Source organism: Solanum pennellii, chromosome 5 (genome assembly GCF_001406875.1).
Source record: "Solanum pennellii chromosome 5, SPENNV200".
Lineage (NCBI taxonomy): Eukaryota > Viridiplantae > Streptophyta > Magnoliopsida > Solanales > Solanaceae > Solanum > Solanum pennellii.
In genome coordinates, this window is record NC_028641.1 from 4,988,842 (window position 1) to 5,016,259 (window position 27,418).

The window sequence follows — 27,418 nt, forward strand, 5'->3', positions numbered from 1 at the left end:
ATTCCACTATACCAAATTAATATTCTCTTTATAGTTTTATTTATTTTTCTAAAATTATTGTTTATTTATGTTTTTATTGGATGATGAAATTCATGCCACTCATTACGTCATAATTATACTACGTGTACGTTACGGAAAGTCGCCGCTAATTAATAATTCTGTATAATTTTATTTTTTCCTCCACAATTATAAACACCTTTTATGGTAAAAAAAATTCATTATTATTTTTATTATAATTGCACATTAATGTTAATAGAGCAATAACTTTGAAATCCCAAAAGTCTTATTATATTATTATCACATAATAAGTAGTAAAATTAAATTAAATTATGAAAAACATTTATTAATCCAAAAATTTTATGCATATACATTAGTAAAAAAAAGAATCAAAAGTATATATTTTAAAATAAATTTATTTCACAACGACAACAATAATATCTATAATGTAATATTATAAACAAAGGTTCAAAAAGAATATAAGATACACTATCCTAATATTTACCTAACAAAACGTAAAAAAAATTATTTTTAAAAAATCTTTCGGTAATAATATTTTAAAATATTATCTACGCATCTAAATTTACTAGTAATAATAAATTTCTGTAGATATCTACATGAGTTGTGATGTTTACTGCTGTGAGTGTTTCACGCTTGGATTCGAGTTTGCGTATGAAAAAAATCTTGTTGCGAGCAACATCTTCGAATGAACCTTTCAAAGAACGATCCGAAATTAAGCGAAATTTCAATATGGGCTTCGAACACCGAGCGGAAAAAAAAAAATAATGAATTATGTGGACTTCTACCCTATGCAATTCCGTGGCAAAACTCTAGAATTCCCATTTCCCAAAAACTTCTGGAAATTCACTTTTCTTCATATAATAATAACAGCAAAAATATCTCCAAAAATCTAGAGAATAGAAAATATAAAAAGGGCAAAAAAGGAAAATAAATAAATATTACATATATATAAATTTGAGCCTCTCTGCATTTGTAGAAGAAAGGGCCAAAAAAGCTTGTAAGCTTTAGTTGCAGTTAACCTTACTGTAGCATATAATAGGTCAGTGTTTTCTTGCTCTTTCAGGTTCTACAATGGAGTTAGTCTGAATTTTTTGTTTTTTTTATAACTCATATATGTTGTGGGGTTTTCCCGTTTTTTGTTTTTGAGGCCCCCATTGTATTTTCTTGATTAGTTGTGCTTGTTTGCTTGAATGCTGAAGTTGGTTATCTTGTTTTGTAGTACTTGCCATTTTTAGCTATTGAATCTAAAAGGGTATGTAAAAAGAATGTTTTTTTGCTGAGGATTTGAGTGTTTCTTATCTGGGTATTAATTGGTTTTGTTAAAGGTGTAATCTTTTTTGTTAGTAGTGTTTAATGGATTGAGTTTCTTAGTTGCAATGTGTTAATTGGAAAGAGGGAAAAGGGGGGATTTTTAATTGGGGGAGGGTTCTAGTTTGCTTTGCTCCTGCACTTTTAATATCAGTTGTATGTGAATTCTGGTTTGATTGAAGATGGCTCTTTTATTCAATTTTAACTAACATTGATGGCTGTGTTTATTAGGTTATGGATGGAGATTATAGGGGATTCAGATATGAGATAACTGCCAGGAACTTGAATTTTCAATTTAATGTTTAGTGAATCTATTGGAAAATCAAACTGATCCTGTTTTTCGGTGTTGTCGGTCTTAAAGATTTGTCTTAATGGAGATCATAGGGGATTCAGATATGAGATAATTGCCAGGAACTTGAATTTTCAATTTAATGTTTAGTGAATCTATTGGAAAATAAAACTGATCCTGTTTTTCGGTGTTGTCGGTCTTACAGATTTGTCTTAATGGAAATTATAGGGGATTCAAATATGAGATAATTGCCAGGAACTTGAATTTTCAATTTAATGTTAAGTGAATCTATTGGAAAATCAAACTGATCCTGTTTTTCGGTGTTGTCGGTCTTAAAGATTTGTCTTGATGGAGATTATAGGGGATTCAGATATGAGATAACTGCCAGGAACTTGAATTTTCAATTAATGTTTTGTGAATCTATTGGAAAATCAAACTGATCCTGTTTTTCGGTGTTGTCGGTCTTAAAGATTTGTCTTGATGGAGATTATAGGGGATTCAGATATGATATAAATGCCAGGAACTTGAATTTTCAATTTAATGTTTAGTGAATCTATTGGAAAATCAAACTGATCCTGTTTTTCGGTGTTGTCGGTCTTAAAGATTTGTCTTGATGGAGATTATAGGGGATTCAGATATGAGATAACTACCAGGAACTTGAATTTTCAATTTAATGTTTAGTGAATCTATTGGAAAATCAAACTGATCCTGTTTTTCGGTGTTGTCGGTCTTAAAGATTTGTCTTTATTTAAAAAGTTCTAATCTTTTTTGGTATGGGAGCTTGCAGGAAAATGTCTGCGTTTTGCTCCTTGATAATTGCATCAAGATCAACAGATGTGTGGTTCTTAAATAGGAATTCTGTAGGACAGCATTACTATTTGAGTCTGAACTGACGAGTAACTTATTAATAACAATACTAGCCTACTTCATAGTATGCAGAAGTAAGTTTAACCTTATATGGCAAACTCCGTCCTATTCATAAAAAGGCCGAGTCTGTCTGCATTAAAGCTAAGAAACTACAAAATCCATCATAGACCTCTTTTATCTTAGGAAATAAGTGACTGAGCTGTGAAGCGTTCCCATTTTAGTTGCGATGACGAAGACAATCCTGGAGGATGATTTCTTGGGTCATTTGGGTTACATGCTATATTTTTAATCACGGATGACAACAATCTTTGTACTTGAGTGGTCGTTCGTGTTGATGGTGCTTTAATCCTTTCTCCAAGTGTTTCTGTGCTGCAAAAGAGAACTTAATATCTGCTATAGCATTATATTATAGCTTCTCTTCTCTGCTTATCCAGTCTCATTGATGCAACTAAGTCATTGGAGAGTTCAAGTTAATTCACCTAACAGACAGTTTTTACAAGACACTGTGATTTTGATGTGTAATTTGTGAGAGAACTTGCTTAAATGAAAATTTAAGCAATCACAAGAATAGAAAAATCAGGGTTGCTTCTTCTTGCGAGAGATTCTGGAGGTTAATAACAATTATGTGCTGTGTTGTAATGCTTGCAGTAATTTATCTTCAGTATGTCAATATTAGATAAGAAACTCTGCCAGGTCCATGATTGTGAATTGATCATTTTGGCATATCTTTTTATTCTGGATCTTTTATATTCTCATTCTGATCTTTATATGGCTTATTTTTGTAATTTCAGAGGATAATTTACTACGTGTTTATTCCAAATGCCTAAAGATACTAGTAATGGAGAAGCTACTCGGAGAGCTGGTCTCTTAAAGGACCAAGTTCAACTAGTCAAGAGAAAGAACTGTGATCGATATGAAATCATCTCGATACCTGATAATTTGTCATTTGAGAAAGGTTTCTTTGTTGTAATCCGTGCGTGCCAGTTGTTGGTTCAAAAGAATGAAGGATTGATAATACTTGGTGTTGCTGGTCCCTCCGGAGCAGGAAAGACTGTGTTTACGGAGAAAATACTCAGCTTCATGCCAAGTGTTGCAGTTATCTCAATGGATAATTACAATGATGCTAGTCGAATAGTTGATGGAAACTTTGATGGTAAGAATGAATACCTCGTTTCTTATTTTATTGAGTGTGTACAGAAAGATGTTAACAAAAGGGGACTTCACTTGCATTTTATTCTCTGGCTTAAAATTTCAATTCCCCACCAGTTTCAGGGACAAGGAGGCTCATATGTTTTTGAAGCTCCTAATTGTTGAATATTTTAGGGAATCTACTTTGCATTTTCTTGACAAAGTTGGCACTTTGAGTTCTTACAGACCTCTATGTGTCCTTTTTCTTTTTTCCTTGGGAAGGCCATTGTAAATATGTTACAAAATCTACTGAATAGAGAGTTGTCCTCTTTTGGCTATTGGTTTGATCTTTTTAAGTTTTGGTAACACCAAACATATGATCAAGAGTTGCTAGAACCATAGTATATTGGTAAATCTTTCATTTGTTGAATCTCAACAATGCACTAGATTGAGGAGGGTGCCTCTTTGAATCGTGGAACATACATATTCAATATTAGAAAACATTCCGTGAAAGAATCTGGGATGAGATCTCCAATTTCCTCTTAGCTGATTTCTTTTTTTATTGGTTTACCCTGACACTGGTGTCATTTGTACTTGTGGAATAACTTAAGACTAGACGATTTGTACTTTACCAGGTCTGTTTTTTCTTTTGAAACAGATCCACGACTTACAGACTACGATACATTGCTGAAAAACATCAATGATCTAAAGGCCGGGAAGCCGGCTGAGGTTCCCATATATGATTTCAAATCTAGCTCTCGCATAGGATACAGGTTCAGCTCCTTGCTTCTTATTCATGTAATGTTCTATACTTATATGTGCATGTTGTCATTTATTCATGTAATATTCTATACTTATATGTGCATGTTGTCATTTTTCATACAAGCTGCTACTCGAAACCACTGCAAGTTTATTGCCTGTTTGCTCCAGAAATTTTATGTTTGAATGCTTAAATGACTAATACCTTCAGACCTTGGGTTGTTTATAATTTTGTGTTCTATTACATGAAGAAAGAAAAAATAAATCAATGACATCTTTGGAGAAATACTAACTAGGCTCTTCATTGCTCTGATTCAAAACAGAAACTTAACTGTTGAATTGGCATATCTAAATGTGACACAATTAAGACCATGTCACTACCTGTGGATCTCATGACTTGTTCATCTTTGAAACATTTACTTTATGGTATTCTAGACCTAAAGGTATGTCTAGTGATCAATGAAGTTTGTGCCAATCTTGAAGATCAGGGTTCAAATTCCCACAAAGACAAAAGCACCAGATAAGTTCTTCCCATCTGCCTATGCCTAAGCTTGGTGGATAGAGTTACCCAATACATGTGTTGGTGAGAGGTACCCGGTAGAATAGTTGAGGTGTACACAAGTTTTATTTTGCTTGGGTTTTTTTCTCGGTGGTCTACTCAGAAGGATCTTGTTCTTTAGACTACTAATCTATTTAATTGGCATCAGGATGGCAGATTCTTCATCTATTTGGAGTTCTGTCATTACACAGTTATCTGGTCGTTCTCTTCTTTTTAATGAGACCTGCATTGCTCTTCTTTTCTTGTCCAATGCTTCAGTTTAGAAGTAGTCTGTGGTCCCCTTATCTTGGATGATCTATCCCTCTGACAATTTCTTTGCTGATGTCGGTTTTTCTGCCCTTCAGGCTCAAAGTTGGAGATGCCTTTTTTTATTTTCTTTTAATTATCTAAGATGTGTTGCATATTAGTATATGATCTGAACTTACAACATTAAGTTTACTGCAGGATTCTTGAAGTACCTAGCTCACGCATTTTGATTATTGAGGGTATCTATGCTTTGAGTGAAAAGTTGCGGCCTTTTCTGGATCTTCGCGTATCTGTGACAGGTGGGGTTCACTTTGATCTTGTCAAAAGGGTTTTACGGGATATACAGCGTGCCGGGCAGGAACCCTCGGAGATAATCCATCAAATATCTGAAACGGTTTGTTTCCTCTATAATTTTGGCTAAAATAAACTTGACACTCTCTTTACTGACTATCCAACGATGATGTCTTGTGCAGGTTTATCCAATGTACAAGGCTTTTATTGAACCTGATCTCAAGACTGCACATATAAAAATTATCAACAAATTTAATCCATTTACTGGATTTCAGAGTCCTACATACATTTTAAAGGTAAGGATATTAGAAGTTCATACTACTACTGGTTTGCAGTCATGGAAAATTACAATGATAAAAGACAAATTACTTAATTAAAGTCATCAATAACTACTAAAACAAAGAAAAAGGGTTTATCTAATCGCTTGTTCCTTTAGTCTTTTAGGGATGTGCAAGTCGATCAAATCAAGTCTGCATTATCTGAAGAACACACTGAAAGTACGGAGCAAACTTACGACATATACCTTCTGCCACCTGGTGAAGATCCAGAGACATGCCAATCATATCTGAGGATGAGAAATAAAGATGGAAAGTACAGTCTCATGTTTGAGGTTTGTCTCTTTTATATTGATACAATACTTTTTGAGAAAATAATGACCAACTGTTAAAAAGTACCTCTGTTTGCTAGGCCATTTTGGCTTTACTATGTAGCCTACTGATGACAGTCTGTTATTCTCCCAATTAAACTTTTAATAGTTGTGTGCATATTACTATTCATTTTCTTGAAACACTTGAAATGTTAAAGTTTTTGGGGAACACTATTCTCCTATAATGTTACCTGCATTTTTTATCTTGAAATACCAGCAGGGGCTAATTTCCAAGTCAAGCCTAATTCTAGAGTTAATAAAGTCAACCTGAGAAAAAGCTCTCAATGTATACCTGAATGGTTGATAAAAATCCTCTTGGTTGGCTCAATCTAGGAGACAATGGAAGAACGTCTATATTGCATGTAGGGAAGTAAGATAGCTTGGTGCTTTTACTCAACTTGTGAAGCTTGCATTACAAGCGTATAATGGACTTATATGGCCAGTCTTAGTCATGTAGCAAGATGAATTGCATCATGTGTTGAAGAAGCTATAACTTAATCATTCTTAAATAACTCTGTTTCTTGTAGGGAAATGCCATATTACAACTCAATGTAGGTGGTGTAAAGATGATTTTTGTTTCATTCTTAACCTTATATTCCTTTAGTTGACGTCAAGTACCAACAGGAGGAATATCTTCCGCTCACTCTCTCTTTTGTCTTTCTACAATTTGATAATCAGACAATTTCCTCTTGTTTTAGAATAAATTGAGATCTTGTAGAAGTGAATTCATCAAATCTATAGAAGAAGCTAATTATAGTAGAGATCTTAAACTAAAATTATCCTGCCTGCTGTCCTACTATGAACATTGTAATATCTTGAAATGTTGTGCATCTGGTAGCTTCAGTCTCCATTTTTGTTTGCGTCCTGATTATTTCTTGGGATTATATCTTTTATGAGAGACTTCAGGATTTAGTGGTCAATATAAGTATTTCTACTCCATGTTTATTTATTTTATTTTTTCATCTGGTTGGGCTTGGGTATATCAACTTTTCTTGACCAGCTAATTTTCCTGGAAGTATGTGTACCTGTAAAGAGCTGCTTTACTAAAGTTCTGATGGTGATAGCTTAAACTGGTTTTGAATTGTAGGAGTGGGTAACTGATTCTCCATTTGTCATATCACCAAGAATCAGTTTTGAAGTTAGTGTGAAGCTTCTTGGTGGATTGATGGCTTTGGGATACACAATTGCGACAATACTCAAAAGAAGTAGTCATGTATTTTCTGATGAAAAGGTTTGTGTGAAAATTGATTGGCTAGAGCAACTGAACCGGCATTATGTTCAGGTAGTAGACTTGTTTCACTCTCTCCTCCTTGCTAATATATATATATGCTAAAATCTTGTCATTTCTGTTAGCATCTGTTGGCAATGATGTTAAACTAGAAAGCAATCCTTGATAATTTGCTAAGGTCCTTTTGGTTTAAGTTTCTATTGCATGAATTATCATAATTATTCCGTCATCAGGGGACCCAATGCCTCACTATCAAATGATTTAATTCATAAAATTGGAAAGGTTGAAAGTTGCATTAGTTCTCAAGGCATAGCAGTTTTATCTATTATCTCTAGTGGTTTCTGCATGATAATGATTGTCTAACTGCAAAATCTTTATATTGGTAACCTTAATGAAAAGTAAGCTGCGTATTTATTTCTCTCTTTAATCTTGAAGAAGAGTAAAACCATTCATTTTGTAGCTTCTGATTTTTTTAAATCATCAACTATGGAGAAAATAACTGCTGGGTGTGTTATTTTAAGCCTTCAATGTCCACTGCTTGAGAATTGTTCTCCTTGTTGATACTTAATAATTCAGATTGACTGGTTATTTTGAACTTCTAATATGCTAGACTTTCTTAACTTTACCTAGGTCCAAGGAAGAGATCGCCTTATTGTAAAATCTGTTGCTGATCAGCTGGGACTGGAGGGTTCATACACTCCGCGTACATATATTGAGCAAATACAGCTAGAGAAGCTTGTGAATGAAGTTATGGTATGCTAGCTTCCACAGATTTTATTCTTTATGTGCTATAATGGCTTTCTATCACTTAGTAGATTTATTGCAGGCACTACCAGATGATTTGAAAACGAAGCTTAGCTTAGATGAAGATCTCGTCTCCAGCCCAAAAGAAGCTCTCTCTCGAGCCTCAGCAGAGAGAGTAGCATGGAGAAATAAGAATTTAAGAAGGTACTTGTCTATCCATTTTTTTCCCTATTGACTAGTATTGCATTAATTTTTTTGCATAAACAACGGTGTCAAACGATGGATTTTATCAATAAACTGAAAAATATCTCTACATGCCAATAATTACTTGTGGTTCAATGGCATTAATAGAAGGCTGCTTAGTTTTTTTACATTGCTTCCACCCGATGTATTATTGGAAAATATCCTCCTCTAACAAAGAGGGAAAGCAAGAGGAGAGTCTTGCAGGTGAATACTGAGGAGTTTTGTCAGCCCTAATTAGCACACAGTACACTGCACACTTGATTAACCTATGGTTTGGACATACAAATGTGGCTGCAGGAGTTACGGGAGAAAAGAGATGAAGAAAAATGATAGTCTCACACTCTCACCTTACTTGTATTCATGCATATTTTGATACACACGACCTTATGTGTATACGTGTCTATTTGTCATCGTGTTTGATGTGTAGGTTGAATAGATTGCTCTCAGATATTGACTTGTTTGTTTAGTTCTTGAACTCCTTATGGTTTGTATATAAGCAAGTCATTAATCTTAAATCTGAAGTTTTATGGAACTTGCATGGATCTCCATCCTTATTGGGAAAACCTCATAAGGGTGGTGTGGGGATGGGTGCGAACTGCAGCGGATGAGATTCTATCTCGTCCTGGAAAAATTCTGTTGTCAAGTCGATTTGTTCTTGATCGGCTTCTTTTTGTTTTTGCAGTGGATTGTCCCATTCGTACGCAAATCACAGAGAGAAAAATCTGTCCAAGATTGATACTGATAGTCAGAGGTTTGATGACAGAAACACTGATTCAGCAACATTAGCAAATCAGGTTTTACATTTAGCAACAATGAAATATATTCAAGCTCTTTTCACCATTTCATGGCAATTCTGGAGATTTACCCTTCATGTTTGTTGTCCTTGTTTCATAAGGGAGCTGTTACACATTTATCGGAACAAATATCTACCTTGAATGATCGGATGGATGATTTTACATCTAAAATGGAAGAGCTTAATTCCAAGTTAACCAAAAAAAGAACTTCTCCGAGCACACAAAGTCTGGCTTTGCAAGCCGAAGCTTGTAATGGATCCGGCCCAACTTCTTACTTCATATCTGGTTTAGGAAATGGTTCCTTGACAGGATCCATTATGCCAAATTCATCCTCCTCCTCTTTGCTAATCCCAAAGGAGTCCAATCTGATGGAAGAGGTACATATTTCACCATGCTTTCGCCATGCAGACCTATGTTTAATCAATCATCTTCGTCTTCTTTTATTCCTCTGATGGAATCCATTACTGCAGAAAGTTTGATAACTAAGTTATTTTTCCCTTTGCATTGACCATCTTCACAGCTATCTAACGTGGCACGTGGACAACGCCAAATTATGCATCAGTTAGACAGCCTTAGCAATCTTCTTCGCGAGAGACTGGGAGAACAATCACGACAAGCCAGAACAAGCAAGAGAAGTGATCTAAATTCGATCAGAGTACCTCTCGTTGTGACCTTAGCAGTAAGTGGATTGGGGCTGTTTCTGTTTAGGAGCCGAAACTGATTCTTCTTCCTGATGTAAAAACTATGCTCCTTAACTTTTTTTCTTTCAAGTTCATAAGCCCCATACTAGTAAGCATTTTGCCTATGTTCGATCGGAGTAGAGGTAGACTAGTGTTCATGTGTTTTGGGTTAAGGAGGGCAGGTTTATGCTTTCTATTTCCCAGTTGAGCTTTGTCAAACAAACAAGGCAGCAAGTTGTGGGGTTTCTTTGATTAAAACTCTCTTTTCAATACATATTGTACAAGTTACATTGCAAGTTTCCCTTTGCCTTAGTTTCCAACTCTTCATTTTAGAGTTTTCTATTTTTTCAGACAATCAATATCAACTGAATTCTTTATTTTACTTTTTTAAAAAAAAGAATCTTTTTCTATCTTTTCAATATTGTATTATTATTTCTATCTCATTTTTATTTTCTTATTTCATAATATGGACATTTATTTCTTTTTTTTCAATAATTACTTTATATAATTATCATGTGATGTAAAATTTTATTTTTTCAATTTTCTTATTGAATATAAATTATATTTTATTTTAAATTTTAAGTATCATAAATTGCACGAATATATTATATGATATATAAATTAATTAACAAATTCAAATAAAAGTGAAATACGATTACATCAACATTTACTATTCAAAATTATTATGTTGCTCCCATAAATGCTCTATTAATGCATTACGGAGTTCAAAATGAGCATTTTTGTCCTTAATTTTATTATGTCTAGCTAAAAAATATTCAAAGCGAAGATTTTCATCTACCGCCATTTCTGTCGTTGGAGTAGGAGCCTATTTGACATCTTGAATTAGTGCATTAAGAATACGTTCATCCTCAATTATCACGTGGTGTAGTATAATACATGAAGTCATTATATCATGTAGCTATTTTTTTTCCAAAAATGTGATGGTCTTGCAATAATTGCAGAACTCCGAGTGGACGTTCCAAATCTTTTCGATGTGATTCTTGTTTCATCGCGAATTAATTATTATGTTATGTATTGTATTTTATCTTGTACGGGGTATTTAAAATATTATGTTATGTATTGCATTTTTATTTTTTTTTAAATTAAATTTTTAATCTTATCATTTTAATTTGTGTAATTCTTTATAATGAAAATTAATAATAAAATAAAATTTTATTATTGATGAAAATTATACAAAATATATTAATTTGAAAATAAAGTAGTATATATGAAATAATATATTTAAAAAAAATATTATATTACATTTAAAAAGAATCAATCCTTACATCTCCGACAACTGGTGGAGTGACAGCTAGTTTTGGTTCCTTATAGCCTAGTCTATATCCACAGCTGACGTGACTCCGTACCGACGCCTTTCCCTTTGTATAGTATACGGCTAAGTGACTTCATGAATATTAGATATTTAATTAATGAAACTAAATGTAAATAATATGTTAATTGGAAAGTAATGGAAATAATAATAAAATATTAAAAAAGTCAAATAGAGAATGTGAATAATAGTTCTCCAAATATTCAACTCTCTAAATTTGAAGAATAGAGAGTGATTTGAAGGTGAGTTGGTGCCACTCTCTCTTTTACTCTCCAAATATATAAAATGGAGAGTAAAATAGAGATGGATTGGAGATGGTCTTATGGAATGAAAGGATATTGAAAGCATTTTTTTTTTGATTTTCCACGCGATAGTTTGAGATAATCCTAAATTTATGTTTTCTGACCCATAAACTTCAAATCAAATAGACTCTTACCACACATTTTATAAATTTTGTAGACTAACTCACATGATAAGTTGAAAAAATGATGAGTATCATTTATTAGGTCAATGAATGGACACAAAATTTGAGCTCCAAATTGAGTGGGTCACATATATTCTAAAAAATTAAGGGAAAATTGTATATAATAACAAACTAATAACCTAAAATAAATGGAGTAGTTAGGGTTTGATTTAATTGTGCTCCATAGCAAACGTTTGCAAAAAATTGTCAGGCGCCTCTCTCCCAAATATCTCGCTCGCCACTCTCCTCCAATCTCTCGCTCGCTTCCTCACTTTTTATACAAACACAAGTGTATAAAAATTGTTTCTAATTGTATAAAGCAGAGAAAATTGTATAAATATATATATTTTTGTTCCCCTCTCTCCCCTCTTCCAGATCTCGCTCGCCACCCTCGCCTTTCTCACTTATACAAACAGAAGCGAAGTTTATTCATAAAGAGAGGTCAAAATCTATATCATCCTAGTTCGAGAAATACGCCACTAACGACCCTCAAATCATGGATTAGTGGCCCTCAAATCATGGATAAATCCTAGGAGAGTAGATGTTAGCGGAAACGTGAAACTAAAGAACAAGGAAGAACAACAATATTTAACGTGGTTCGGATCAAATGATCCTACGTCCACCAAAGAACAACTGCACCAATATTTATTTCACTATACAAAGAATATAAGTGAAATACTACAAGAGAGAGAACACAATGCCTTAGAAGGTGAGAAGGCAAGTGAAAGGATGATTTGAAAATGAATTAAGAGCTACCTATTTATAGGAATAAATTCATCCTATTGATGTCATCCATGACATCACTATGTGTCAAAATTGTCAAGGTTAAGATAGCAAACCATTTTATGGTTTGCCTAACTTTCACCTACCAAGATACAATCTTTGACTTGTATTTTGTACTAATTATCTTCCTACCAAATATTCATATTAATTCATCTTCCATTTAGTTTGATTCCACAAGAACCAAAACCAACTCTTTCAATCTCCACCTTGGTTTGTGTTCCAAGCATGCGTATAAACAACTCCGGCCAAAACTTCTAAGCTTACTGGGCAATCCCATTGTAAGAAACAAGAAGAATCAAACCTTTGTTGAACATACCAGCTCCACCTAGCAGTTGTTCTCTTAGAGTTGCATCATACTCCCGCCAAGTCCTTGCAGTGTGCAAACTTGGCAAGCGGGACTATTTTGGTCAACATGTCTGCAGCGTTATCGTCTGTGATAACCTTCTCAACCTTGATAGCTCCCTTTTCTACGACATCTCGAATAAAATGAAATCTGACATCAATGTGTTTGGTGCGCTCATGAAATCTTTGATTTTTAATCAAATGAATAGCACTTTGACTATCACATTTTAGAATTGATTTAAGCTGAGCTGAACTCAATTCTGCCACCAAACCTTTCAACCAGATAGCTTCTTTCACTGCCTCCGTTGCTGCCATATATTCTGCCTCTGTTGTAGACAAAGCGACAATCGACTGTAAAGTCGATTTCCAACTAACGGCACTGCCAACGAGAGTAAAGATGTATCCAGTTGTGGACCTCCTTCGATCAAGATCCCCTGCATAGTCAGAATCAACATAACCGAGAATTGAAATACCTTCACTTTTCCGAAAGGTTAGGCCAACATCAGGAGCTCCTTTGAGATATCTCAATATCCACTTGACAGCTTCCCAATGCCTTTTTCCTGGATTTGCCATGTACTTGCTTACTACACTTACAGATTGGGCAATATCTGGACGTGTGCATACCATAGCATACATAATGCTACCAACTGCACTCGCATAAGGAACCTTTGACATATGCTCCACCTCATCCATAGATTGAGGCATTTGTAACTCTGAAAGCTTGAAATGAGAAGCTAAAGGTGTACTTACAGGCTTGCTCATATCCATATTGAATCTTTCAAGAACTTTTCGGATGTACCTCTTCTGAGAAAGATGTACAACACCATTTTCTCTTGAAATTTCCATTCCAAGGATTTTCTTTGCAACTCCTAGATCCTTCATGTCAAATTCCTTGCTCAACAGTTTCTTCAAAATATTTATCTCTGTGATGTTGTTAGCAGCAATAAGCATATCATCAACATACAACAAAAGATAAATCATAGAGTTACCAGACATCTTCTTGTGATACACACAACTATCAAATGCACTCCTCGAAAATCCATGTGTAGTCATGAATGCATCAAACCTCTTGTACCACTGTCTAGGGGATTGCTTCAAACCATACAAAGACTTCTTCAGTTGGCATACATGGTCTTCTTTTCCTTCAGCTAGGAAACCTTCAGGCTGATCCATATAGATTGTCTCTTCTAGATCACCATGTAAAAAAGCAGTTTTGACATCAAGCTGTTGAAGCTCTAAATCAAATTGTGCAACCAATGCTAGCAGCACGCGAATTGAGCTATGTTTCACGACTGGAGAAAAGATCTCATTGTAGTCAATTCCCTCCTTCTGACTGAAACCCTTTGCAACCAATCTCGCCTTGAACCTAGCAGCTTCCACTTCTGGAATACCTTCTTTCTTTTTGTAGACCCATTTGCATCCAACTGTCCTCATCCCCTTTGGCCTTTTAACTAAGACCCATGTCTCATTTCTGTGAAGAGACTCCATCTCTTCCATCATGGCCAACTGCCATTGTGCAGCATCTTTGCAAGAAGTTGCTTCAATATACGAAGAGGGCTCGAGATCCTTAATCTCTTCTTCTGCAGCTACGAACGCTTGTGCAATCAGATTTTCTTGCTCTATAAGACGTTCCAGTTTCCGTATCCGCCTTTTGTCCCTTCCCTTCGCAATTGTGTATGGTTCATTGGAAGCAAGTTCTTCTGCATCTTTTGACTCATCACTTTGAGTCTCTTGATCCCGTTTCTTGGTAAGCTCCACCGGTAGCTCCACCTGCTCGTTGTTCTCGTTTCTAGATAACTCCATAGAAACTTTACGAGGATCAAGTATAGAGGATTCATCAAAGGTAACATCTCTACTAACTACAAATTTGAGTAAAGACAAACACCATAGTTTGTACCCTTTTACTCCATCAACATACCCTACGAATATGGCCTTTTTAGCCCTTGGTTCAAGCTTACCTTCATTAACATGATAATAAGTTGGACACCCAAATATTCGCAAGTATGAATAGTTAGAGGGTTCACCTGACCAGACCTCATTCGGAGTCTTAAAGTCAATCGCTGATGCTGGAGACCGATTGACAATATGAGAAGCAGTATGAACTGCTTCAGCCCAAAATACTTTGGACATCTTAGCTTGTAAGAGCATACAACGAGCCTTCTCAAGAAGAGTTCTGTTCATTCTCTCGGCAACTCCATTCTGCTGTGGTGTGTGCCTGACCGTCTTATGCCTTGCGATCCCATGAACCTTGCAGAAATCATTGAACTCTTCACTGCAAAACTCCAAGCCATTGTCCGTGCGAAGATACTTGATTTTCCTCTCAATTTGATTTTCAACCAAAATCTTCCACTCTTTAAATGCTTCAAAAGCATCACCTTTTGTCTTCAGGAAACGCACCCAAACCTTTCGTGAAAAATCATCAATGAATGTGAGAAGATACCTCTTTCCTCCCTTTGATGGAAGCTTAGAGGGACCCCATAAATCTGAATGGATGTAGTCTAGCACCCCTCCCGTCTTGTGCTTGCCAGTGCTGAAGCTGACCTTTTTCTGCTTCCCTAAGACGCAGTGCTCACAAAATTCAAGTGTGCTGATCTTCTCACCATTCAAAAGGTTGCGGTTGCTCAACATCTCCAATCCTCGTGCGCTCATATGGCCTAGTCTCATGTGCCATAATTTTGCCTTGTCATCATTAGATAACTGCACTGTAGATGCATTTACAGAGCCAATAATGGTGCTTCCCGCAAGTGTGTAGAGGCCATCCTCCAGCTTGGCCTTCAACATGACTAAAGACCCTTTAGTCACTTTCATAGTTCCTCCTTCACTCATGTACTTATAGCCTTGTTTATCTAAAGTACCCAGGGAGATCAAATTCTTCTTTAGATCAGGAACATGACGGACTTCTGTAATAGTCCTCATGATTCCATCATGGCAGCGAACATGAACTGAACCAATGCCAACTATTTTACAAGTTGCATTATTGCCCATTAATACAGTTCCTCTGCTTGTTTCATAGCTGCTGAACCAATCTTTTCGGAATGTCATATGCAGAGTACAACCAGAGTCTAAGATCCATTTGTTGTCATAGACTCCATTATTGCATGATGTTGTTAGTACATAATCATCATCATTATCATGTACTTTCTCAACAATGGATGCACTCGCCTTTTCTTTGGACTTCGACATAGGGCAATCTCGTTCAAAGTGCCCCTTCTTGTGACAGCCCCAACACTCCGCATTCTTTTTGTTCACACGAGACTTTGATCTGTACTTCGATTTGCTCCTTCCCTTTTGGCTAGTACGACCTCTTACAAAGAGTCCACTAGCTTCGTCACTTTTGTCTCCTTCAAAATGCATCCGCACATCACAAGAGTTTAGTGCTTGCCGCACTTGCTCAAGTTTAATAGGTTGTTTGCTATACATCATTGAATTCTCAATATCACGATATTTTGAAGTCAATGAAAATAGTAAAGAACATGCAAGTGTCTCCTCGTCCTTTTTAATTCCAGCAGTTTGTAAGTCCATCACAAGTTTATTGAACGCATCTAGATGGTCTTGCAACAAAGTACCTGAATCCATCTTAAATGTATGAAGACGCCGTTGTAACAACATCCTTGTTGTCACTGACTGGTCCTGGTAAAGCCCTTCCAGCTTTTCCCATAACTCTTTGGCCGTCTCTTCGGTACTTGTACTCACTTCACAAAGTACGTTAGGTGCAAGGGACAGTTGGATTGCACTCAATGCATCTCCTTCAATCTTTTCTTTGTCGGAATCCGATATCTTATCGGGGTACTTTCCGTCAATAGCATGGATTGAACCTTCCCTCCGCAGTAACGCTATCATCTGGATTTTCCAGATATTGAAGTTGTTGCGCCCACTAAATCTATCAATTTCAAACTTCATGGAACTCTTTTTTTTTTTACTTGTTCTTCCTTTTCTACTACAATGTATTTGGAACTACAGAAAACCAAAGTAATCCTTTTCTGATGTGGAAGTTCAGACTGTGCTGCAACCACAGAGCATACTCAGACAGAACCTTGCTCTGATACCAATTGTTAGCGGAAACGTGAAACTAAAGAACAAGGAAGAACAACAATATTTAACGTGGTTCGGATCAAAATGATCCTACGTCCACCAAAGAACAACTGCACCAATATTTATTTCACTATACAAAGAATATAAGTGAAATACTACAAGAGAGAGAACACAATGCCTTAGAAGGTGAGAAGGCAAGTGAAAGGATGATTTGAAAATGAATTAAGAGCTACCTATTTATAGGAATAAATTCATCCTATTGATGTCATCCATGACATCACTATGTGTCAAAATTGTCAAGGTTAAGATAGCAAACCATTTTATGGTTTGCCTAACTTTCACCTACCAAGATACAATCTTTGACTTGTATTTTGTACTAATTATCTTCCTACCAAATATTCATATTAATTCATCTTCCATTTAGTTTGATTCCACAAGAACCAAAACCAACTCTTTCAGTAGAATCAAGGGATCAACAAAATTGTACCCGTAATCTGTTTCTTCAAAAAAAATAAAAATGAAATGTATAAATTGCGTTTCTGTTTGTATAAAGCGTGAGAAAATTGTATATACACATGCAAGTACATATATTTTCGTCCTATACACTTATAATTCCCCTGCCCAGTTTCTTTTGCCTCTCTCTTTGTCGTTTTATACAATTTTCAAATTGTATCTAATTTCTCTCTTTCTCGTTTTATACAATTTTCAAATTGTATCTAATTTCTCTCTTTCTCGTTTTATACAATTCGGTTCAATTGTATATTCCTTGTCAAGTCTCTTTTATCTTTCTCTCTTTCTCATTTTATACAAATTCAAATTGTATATAATCGTTCTACACACTTATAATAACACAATTCGTTTTATACACTTCGTATTTATACAGATCTCTGCCCAAGTGTCTTTCTCTTTCTTGTTTTATACACTTCGTTTTATACGATTTGCTTCAACTGTATATGTATAGCGAATCATACAGTTTATTTGTTTACTATGGAGTGCAATTATGCAAACTTTGCTATAGCATATAAATATGAATTTTTTATTTGCTATATATGAAAGTTGCCTAAAAATTAGTGGACTGATAAACACGAAAAGTCAATATAATCCTAAATTTCTATTTCATGACTCGTACACAAAAAAATGATGTATGCCCTTAAAAAACAATGAATATCATTTACTAGGTCGTTACAAATAAACTCACAAAATTTGTACTTAAACAGAGTTAATCACACACATTTCGAAAACTAATAGGTTAATACACATGAAAGTCGAGATAACCCTAAATTCACATTTCAAAAATTAATAAATTAATACACATGAAAGTCGAGATAACCCTAAATTCACATTTCAAAAATTAATAAATTAATACACATGAAAAGTCGAGATAACTCTAAATTCCTGTTTTGTGACGCATGAACTCCAAAAAAGAGCAACTAATATCCTTAAACAATGAATAACATTACTGAATAACTGAGAAGTATGCCATGTCTTGTCTAACTTCTCCCCAATACTTCTTCAGCCCGTCTCTACCTTCTCCGGTCCTCACTTATGCCCAATACTTCCCCACACAACTTCACATAGCCTAAATAACTTTAGCTTCATCCCAACAATATGAATTACTAACATCTTGTATGATCTCTCATTAGACTAGGAACATAATGCACAGACTAGAAGAACCATTCACTGTTGCACTATACTAATGCACTATACTACAGTAAATGAGGATGCAAAAATAAATACCTTCTGCATAACGAGGTGTTATAGAACAGTTGGGCAACGAATCATGCCAAACTCGGGACCAAGTAGAAAAATAACAAACAACAAGCCCACAATAAACATTAACCACGGATGGTATGAACTTGAATGACAGAAATGAGACCAAGATAACTTCATATTTTAATAACATATTACACAACAGATAAGTCAAATCATCCACACAGATTCAGTAATCTTCCCAAAACTGATGTCCAGAGTACTATCTAGCCATTCAGATTAACTTGCAAAATATTTGAGCCAAACATCATGGTCCGATTAAAGACCCCTGAAGAAGATCAATAAACGGGACTGTAATCATGTACTAGTTTTCGATGTAGGACACCTCTGCTTTAGGTGATGCACACTGAAATGTTGTTAACTCAGCAACGAGTTTTTTGACTGCAGCAGATCCTTTAACTACAGACGACGTGAAGAGCATTCTCACTAGCATGGGAGAATTGGCTAACAGAAGTTTGGCAAGCTGCATCTCGATGATTGAGCCACTAGCAAGCGTTAGCCTAACTTCCCTTAGGTGATTAAACGTCACATCCGATGAAAATTCTACTTGATAAGCTTCTTCCATATCATATTTAGGATAAGCCTCCTAAAGAAAATTAACTAAACTCACTTCTCTGAACTCTTTGATGATTTAAGTATGAAAATGAAAAAGCCAATAAGAGAGAGATGCGTACCGAAATATCCATATATTGTAAATACGGGAAGCTTCTAATCAGGCATAGGGCACATGATACCTCAACCGAGTTATAAAGATCAACACTTATGTCAAGTCTTTTGACACTGTTGAGATTAAACGGAAGCCTCTTTGGTACTTCACTCGCTTCTGCAGCAAATAACTATAAAGAAAATAATAAAAAATCAGGATGAAACGAAGCCGAAAAGATTCAAAATGTGTTACCGTGAAGCCAGGAAGCAACATTTACCATATTCAAGTATATATGCTCGAGAGCAGAAAAAGACTCAAAGGATTCGAAAAACTTCACAATATCCCATTTTTCTTCCCCAAAATAATCTGTGTCGCTAGATGCAAGTAAAAGCTTTGCCAAATGAGGGATATTCTTTAAAATGATAGATCTCACACTGCCTGCGAAGTAAAATGATTTCAGCCTAGGAGCATTAATTTCGATGAGGTTGCTGTAAGTCTCGGCAATATACAACACCAAATGCTCGAGCAACAAGCAATGAGAGATCAAACTTCCCAGATCCTCGGAAGAAATTGAAACTTCACATAGTTCCAACCTAATTAACCTATCAAGTCCTTTGAAGGTCGGTGGACGAACTATTGAGCAATTCTGGAGATTCAAATTCTTCAAGTGCAAGCTTTTGAAAAATGAAGGTGGCAATTCATATGGTTCACTCTTGAATGGAAGTTTAAGCACAAGATCCCGAATGCCATTTTTCGCAAGGAAATATATCAAGTCATCGATCATAGGACAACTTCTCGACTTAGGAACACAGAGAGTAAACTTTGTAATCGGCCCTTCATGAAAAATCAAAATATGGTAGATAATCTTGGTAATCGCAGTCGTATGGCATATTAAGTTATTCTTTGTTTTCCAAAAAGCATCATCAAGTGTCAACTCAGGAAGTCGGCACCATTTATATCTCCATACTTTTGATAAGATGCTAGTCCTCACCGCATCTCTAAACGGCAAACACATAAGTATAATGTCAATTACATTCTCCGGAAGATTGCTAAGTACATCGAAAGGTAAAGATTCACAACACTGCTTTTTAGCCTCAGGATCCATCATAACATATTCACATATGTAACCCTGTAGAAAATGAACAACAATAACAAAAATGAGTAATATCCAAACAAACTTAAAAGAGCCGGAATCTTAGTGGCTCAGTTGATTGACTACTGAGATTCGATTTGATTCCCCACCTTATAATCCCCTCCCCATTTCTCATTACCGCCTTACCGGGCCCCAATGTGATTAAAAAAATAATCCTAAAAGGGTGTGTTCTAACTAAAATTTAATCATGATATACCCATCGGAGACGGAAAAACACACTAGTTGATTCTTCTTATCTGTCCTAACCTTGATGGACAGAGTTACCTGACACCTGTTCATGACGGCGGAAGGCGTTAGGTATCCCGTAGAATTAATCAAGTTACCCAAAATTCAGCCCAAACAACACAATCATTCAAAAAAAATCGCAATGATACACGAATCAATACATAGATTTGTTTATTCTAAAATTAAAATTGGGAAAAATCAAAACAGGAACCCAATTACATTTTGTACACAATTTGCACAACCCTAATCATAATTAAAACCATTTATTTCATAAACTAAGCACACAATCCAAATGGAGAAAAAAAGAAGAAGAATTAATGCTTACCAAGAGCAAAAATTAGTGAATTAGGAAGATCCAAAAGGCATAAAGTATAGTTTTCATCAGCCAAAAGAGAAAATGAGAGAAATGGGGATTTGTAGATTTCACAGGGCGGAGGTTTTCTTAAAATTTAGGGGGAAAATGAAAAGCAAACGGTGTGGAGTGATTAGAGAGTATATATATATATATAATTATATAAGGGAAAATAAAAGGAAGGGTTATCCATTTTCCTTTTGAGTCTTTAAAAATGAATAATCTTTTTCTTTTTTAATATAATATTTTAATTTTAATTTTTACACTTGACATGTTTAAGGTCATTGGATTAAAGAAAATTTTGTATATATTTGACATAACTTTAATTTAGGACTACAATATTCAAAAATCTTGATTATTTTCTTAAAATTCAATGTCAAGTCAAATTAAGTTATTTTTTATGAAACGAAGAGAGTATGTTATTTACACCAGATCAAATAAACTAAAAGTAATACATAAATATATCATTTAACTTGATTGTAGCTGATACCTACGCACTTCAAATTTGAGATTGCCCAATAAACACTTGATTTATGTAAAATTTAACGAGTAGACAACACGCCCAAATGACATAGTACATGTAGGATGTCACATGCGACACAAATTGTCATGTAGGATGGATATGTCTATTTGTTAAATTTTATACAAATTTAAATGTTTTGTTTGTGCTCACTCAAAGTTGGATGCGTCGTTGTCAATTGAAACCAAGTTAAATGACATATTTATATATTATGACATTTAAGGGTCAATTTACAAGAATTAGGCGATTTTCACTAATTTTTGTGTGTGTTAGCCTATAATTATTTTGGTGATATAACTTCGGGTCAATTTACATGTGAAATATTCACAGAAACTTAGTAGAGAGTTAAGAGAGCAGTGCATACAGTCTCACCATTATTAAGAGTGATTTTTGAGCATTTAAGGGTCAATTTTTACGAGAGTTGAGTAATTTTCTTAGTTTTTTTTGTGTGTGTTAGCCCATGAATATTTTGGTGATATGACTTTCATACACGAGCTAACACCAAAATATGTCATTCCACGTATGTTAGCCCATGTATGAAAGTCATATCACCAAAATAGTCATGGGATAACACACACGAAAATAGAGAAAGTGGCCTAATTCCTATAAATTGGCCCCTAAATGCTCAAAAATCACTTTAAAATGGTGAGACTGTACGTACTAATCCCCCAACTTCTTCTTATGGAGAATTTCACAAAGGTTTTGCAAAAAAATCATTTAGAAGCAATTCACCAAAATATCTATGGACTAACATATACAAAAAACTAAAAAATCTCCTGATTTTTGTAAATTGGCCCTTAGCCCAAAATCACTTTAAAATGTTGAGATTGTACATACTTCTCCTACAACTCTTTGCGGAGGTTTTCATAAAGATTTTACAAAAAAATCATCCATAAGCCATATATATCACAAAAATATTCATGGGCATGCGAAAAACTATGAAAACCATATAGTTCTTGTAAATTAGCCCCTAGATACAAAAAAATCACTCTAAAATTGTGAGACTGTACGTACTGCTGCCCAGACTCCGTAAGGAGAGTTCCATAAAGATTTTGCCAAAAAATCATCCGGAAGCCATATCACTAAAATCTTCATGGGCTAACAAACACAAAAAACTTAGAAAACCACCTAATTATTGTAAATTAGCTCTCAAATGCCCAAAAATTACTCTAAAATGGTGAGACTGCAGATTCTGCTCCCTCAACTCCCTATGAAGGGTACCATAAAAGTTTCACAAAAAATTCACCCGAAAGCCTACCTCCAAATTATTCAAGGGCTACAACTCTCTAATGAGGTTCATAAAGGTCTTGCAAAAAATTCACCCAAAAGCCTTGGAGGTCCTCATAAAGTTTTTTTAAAAAAATCTTTCAGACGCCACGAAAAAATAAAAAAGTTGCGTAATTCCTAAAAGTTGTTCCCTAAATACAAAAATAGGCTTTAGAAAATGGTGGGACAATACATAATGTTCCCCTTACTCATTACAGATTTGCTCATAAAGTTTTTTTCTGAAAAACCTTTCGGGCGTCAGAATGCGCCAAGATCCATGGGTTAATACACAAAAAAAATAATCAAGAAACTCGTGTAATTCTTAAAAGTTTGCCTCTCTATGTAAAAATATGTCTTAAAAATGGTGGGACTATACACAATGCTCCACAACTCATAACAGAGGTCCTTATAGATTTTTTTTCAGAAAAACATTTCAGGTGCTAGAAGACGCCAACATCCATAGGCTAATTCAGCGAAAAACAAAGATAGTCGCGTAATTACTAAAATTAGCTCATTAATGCAAAATATGTCTTAAATTGGTGGAACTATACATAATGTTCCCACAACTAATTACCGAGGTCACCATAAAGTTGTTTCAAAAGAACCTTTCGAGCGTCAAAAGACGGAACTATGCATGAGCTAATACACAGAAAAACAAAAAAACCCGCATAATTCCTAAAAGTTAGCCCTTATATGCAGAAATATGCCTTAATAAAAAAAGTAGGACGATATCTATTGTTCCCCCAATCATTACAGAGGTTCTCGTAAAGTTTTTCAAAAAACCTTTTGAGCGCCAACTTTCATGGGTTAATACGAACGAAATAATAAGAAAATCGTGTAATTCCTAAAAGTTGACCCATGATTGCAAAAATATGCTTTAAAATTGTGGGACTATAAGTAATGTTTGTTGAAGGAAGCTTGACAACTAATGTAACACGTCTAAGGAACATGTCCATTGAAGCATACTGACGAGTTAGAGTTAGAGTTATATTAGGACTAGACTACTAAATCCTAAGTTATGTACGAAAAATTGTGGGACTGTACTTACTGCTCCCCCAACTCATTACAAAAGTCCTTATTAAACCTTCTGTGCGCTCGAAGGCTCCAACAATCATGGGCTAATTCACATGAAAAGCCAAGAAAATCGTGTAATTCCTAAAAGTTACCCTCCAGATTCAAAAATATTCTTGTAAAACATGGTGGAACAATACGTAATCCTCCTCCAACTTATTATAGATGTCCTAATAATTTTTTTTGAGAAAACTTTCCGAGCTCCAGAAGGCGCCGACATCTATAGACATTAACATATGAAAAACCAAAAGAATCGCGTAATTCCTAGAAGTTGCCCCCTTAATACAAAAATATGTCTTAAAATGGTGCGACTAATCGTAATTCTTCTCGAACTTATTATGGAGATCCTGATAAAGTTTTTCAGAAAAAACCTTCTGAGCGCAAGAAGGCGCCAACATCCATGAGCTAATACAACCGAAAAAACTAAGAAAGTTGCATATTTCTTAAATTTTGGCCTCTAAATGCAATAGTAATCCTTAAAAAAAGTTGTACTATATTTTATTCTCCTTCAACTCATTACGGAGGTTCTCGTAAAGTTTTCTAAGAAAAACCTTCTAGGCGCCAACATCAATGGGCTAATACACATGAAAAACTAAGAAAGACACACAATTCCTGAGAGTTGACCCCTAAATAAAAAAACATGTCTTAAAAATATGGTGAGACTATACATAATGCTCCCTAAGTCATTGCAGAGGTTTTCATAAAGATTTTTCAAAGAAACTTTTAGGGCGCTAGAAGGTTCCAACATGTATGTGCTAATATACACGAAAAACTAAGAAAGTCGTGTGATTCCTAAAAGTTGGTCCCTAACTGGAAAAATATGCCTTAATTGTGGGACTATACATAATACTCCCCCAACTTATTACAGAGGTTCTCTTAAAGTTTTTTTTCCCCAGAAAAACCTCGTTGACGCCAATATCTTGTGTCAATACACACGAAAAATCAAGAAAGTTGCATAATTCCTAAAAGTTGTCTCCTAAATGCAAAAGTATGTCTTAAAAATGGCGGGACTATATGTAATGCTTTCCCAACTCATTATGGAGGCCCTTATAAAAATTGTTTAGAAAAAAACTTTCGGGCGTTAGGCGCCAACATCCATGGGCTAATACATATGAAAACCAAGAAGTCGCGTAATTCTGAAAAGTTGGTCCTAAATGCAAAAATATGTCTTAAAAATGGTGGGATTGTACGTAATGCTCACTCATTTCATTATAGAGTTCCTCATAATGTTTATTCAGAAAAACCTTCCGGGCATCAGAAGGCGCTAACATTCATGGGTTAATACACACAAAATATCAAGGAAGTCGCGTGATTCCTTAAAGTCAACCCTAAATGCAAAAATTTACCTTAAAAAATGGCGAGACTATACATAATGCTCCCCTACTAATTACAGAGGTCCTCATTATCTTTTTCAGAAAGCATCCATGAATTCATACACACGAAAAATCATATGGATTACATCGTTAATATTGTCCAAAAATAAGGTGCAATATCAGTTTTTTTTCTCTCTTGATATGAATTGTGTATCTATCAATAATTCAATTTATTAACAAAGACATTTTTTCTCGATAATGCTTTTTCCATTTATATTTTATTATAGGGTTAATAACATTTTTAGCCCCTTAGTTATTGGTAAATTACGACATTTAACTTTTAGTTATTTGAAATGTGCACTTTTGATCCCTTTTTTGAATAATCACGAACTTCCTAAATATTAATCCTTTTTACCATTTAATCACTCATATATATAATCTTCTAAAGTCTAAATAACATATTTCCTAAAAAACATTGGAAGATAACGCACATTTTAATTAATTAAAGATCAACTTTTTTGAATCTCATATCGCACCGACTAAATTTAGAATATATAAATTGTTTATAAAATTTTAAATAATTTTAAATTCCTAAATATTAGGTAAGAAAATTTATAAATAAGAATTTTTATACAACTCAAAGGCCAAACATTCAGAATCCTAAAGGGCACTACGCTGCTTCTCTCTGCCTATTTCTTCAAACGGAATTTAATTGTAAGTTCTTTTTTTCCTTTGTCTAATATTAGTATATATAGTTTATCTTGTTATTCTGTTTTTATTAAACAAAAACGATCTCTTTACCTTCAGGAGTAGGATCCGAACCCATTCGATTGAAAATTGCCTTGTATAATCTTTTGACTTTTAAAATTAGGTTTTATACATAACTTTTTAGTTGTTAGGTATATTGTAAATACTTATTTCAAAATAGTTGTCAAAAAAAGAATAGAAAGAGTATTAATTAAAATTTTCTTAATAGTTTTTGCTAATCTCTCACTAATTATCATGCACATATTTTTTAAAATTTATTATTGATTTTATTATAATTAAAACTCATACATAATTAAATTTATAGTTACTTTTTATTTCATAATTGCTCTAATTCTCTTTAATTTGAATTAATCATGTTTTAATATTTGTTTTGTAAGATTATCTTCTTTGAGATGTTTTAGTAAACATTTCAAGCTCAAACTAAAATTAATCAGGATTAAATTTTTAAAAAACAATAAGTGTGAAGTCTTAATTTTATTTTAAACGGATTTTAGAATAATCTCAATAGTTTATATAATTATTGATTCTATTAAAAAAGTTTTCAAAACTATCATCAACTAAAGATATTTAAACATTTGTCTTATTATGTAATATGTACAATAATTTATATATGTTATAATTTTCTCACAAAAATATTAGCAATGTTATACTGTAAATTGAGACAGGAAATAATATTTAAATAAACATATCTCTATTTTATAAATTTTAGCGGCTTCCCGTCATCTATTTTTTCTTCACTTTGAATCTCATTACAATTTGCTTCGATAGAATATGGATCTCAATTTGCTTGGATAGAATATGGATATTACAAATAGAGGCTTTTAGAATAATCTTGATAATTTATATAAGTTTTCAAAAATATAATCAATTATGTTGTAATGTGTACAATAATTTATATATGTTATAATTTTCTTACAAAAATATTACAAGAAATGTATACTGTCAATTGAAAAAAGAAAGTTAAGAATCAAATTATAATCAATTACAACATTTTTATTTAGAATTTATGAGAATGAAATATATATAATATTTAAATAAACGTATCTTTATTTTATAAATTTTAGTGGCTTACGATCATCTATTTTCTCTTGACTTTGAATTTCATTACAATTTGCTTGGATAGAATACGCAAAGAGATAGATAGATAGTAAAGAAAGGGGTTAGAAAACTACCATTACACAATATAGGTCCCTCATGTGGATTGTAAACTCTCAAAAGAACTCTACATCATACAGAGATTTGCCAACAAATTCCTCCAAATTGTGTTTGTCATCTTGACTTAGTATTACTAAACAAGTGATATAGTTCAACTCATTACCGGGGTCAAATAGAAAGGAAATCCACGAACATGGATCAACACTTTTTGAACCGGCTGACACTCTTATCTTCCTATATCATACTCCATTCAAAAATGCAAACGTCATCATATCTAAATAAGTAGTAAAGAAATGCGTTACATAATCAACACTAGGTGGACACAAATTGACTGTAGTAGAAGAAATAATTTGATCATCAATAGGATTAACTAGTGTATCTATATTCTCAATATGTACATTATCAAAACAAGACAAAGGGTTACATGAT

General features: G+C 34.2%; 2 protein-coding genes across 4 annotated transcripts; one reads left to right on the forward strand and one right to left on the reverse strand.

Moving 5' to 3' along the window:
• Window positions 1-914: 914 nt before the first annotated feature.
• LOC107018708 (inorganic pyrophosphatase TTM2-like) lies at window positions 915-10,120 on the forward strand. The gene is made up of 12 exons (XM_015219257.2): window positions 915-1,057; window positions 3,274-3,635; window positions 4,269-4,383; window positions 5,373-5,568; window positions 5,648-5,761; window positions 5,902-6,075; window positions 7,199-7,393; window positions 7,970-8,092; window positions 8,166-8,287; window positions 9,009-9,120; window positions 9,222-9,497; window positions 9,641-10,120. The coding sequence occupies exons 2-12, from the start codon at window positions 3,302-3,304 to the stop codon at window positions 9,839-9,841; spliced, it is 1,962 nt and encodes a 653-aa protein (XP_015074743.1). The 5' UTR covers window positions 915-1,057; window positions 3,274-3,301; the 3' UTR covers window positions 9,842-10,120.
• Window positions 10,121-18,579: 8,459 nt separating this feature from the next.
• LOC107018870 (F-box/FBD/LRR-repeat protein At1g13570-like) lies at window positions 18,580-21,029 on the reverse strand. 3 transcript variants are annotated; one of them, XM_015219455.2, is made up of 5 exons: window positions 20,870-21,029; window positions 20,516-20,590; window positions 19,444-20,295; window positions 19,195-19,356; window positions 18,580-19,106 (listed from the first exon to the last, which is right to left on the reverse strand). In XM_015219455.2, the coding sequence occupies exons 3-5, from the start codon at window positions 20,272-20,274 to the stop codon at window positions 18,825-18,827; spliced, it is 1,275 nt and encodes a 424-aa protein (XP_015074941.1). In that variant the 5' UTR covers window positions 20,275-20,295; window positions 20,516-20,590; window positions 20,870-21,029; the 3' UTR covers window positions 18,580-18,824. The 3 variants fall into 3 exon arrangements, with proteins under 3 accessions (XP_015074941.1, XP_015074940.1, XP_015074939.1); XM_015219454.2 differs by having other exon boundaries at window positions 20,409-20,590; XM_015219453.2 differs by lacking the exon at window positions 20,516-20,590.
• Window positions 21,030-27,418: the final 6,389 nt, after the last annotated feature.

Coding starts and splice junctions, on each gene's coding strand:
- LOC107018708 (XM_015219257.2), top strand. CDS start 3,302: ATGCCTAAAGATACTAGTAATGGAGAAGCTACTCGGAGAGCTGGTCTC. Junction 5,762..5,901: donor GTCCTACATACATTTTAAAG/GTAAGGATATTA, acceptor TTGTTCCTTTAG/TCTTTTAGGGATGTGCAAGT. Junction 8,288..9,008: donor AGAAATAAGAATTTAAGAAG/GTACTTGTCTAT, acceptor TTGTTTTTGCAG/TGGATTGTCCCATTCGTACG.
- LOC107018870 (XM_015219453.2), bottom strand. CDS start 20,274: ATGATGGATCCTGAGGCTAAAAAGCAGTGTTGTGAATCTTTACCTTTC. Junction 19,357..19,443: donor AGCATATATACTTGAATATG/GTAAATGTTGCT, acceptor TTTTCTTTATAG/TTATTTGCTGCAGAAGCGAG. Junction 19,107..19,194: donor TACAATATATGGATATTTCG/GTACGCATCTCT, acceptor AATTTTCTTTAG/GAGGCTTATCCTAAATATGA.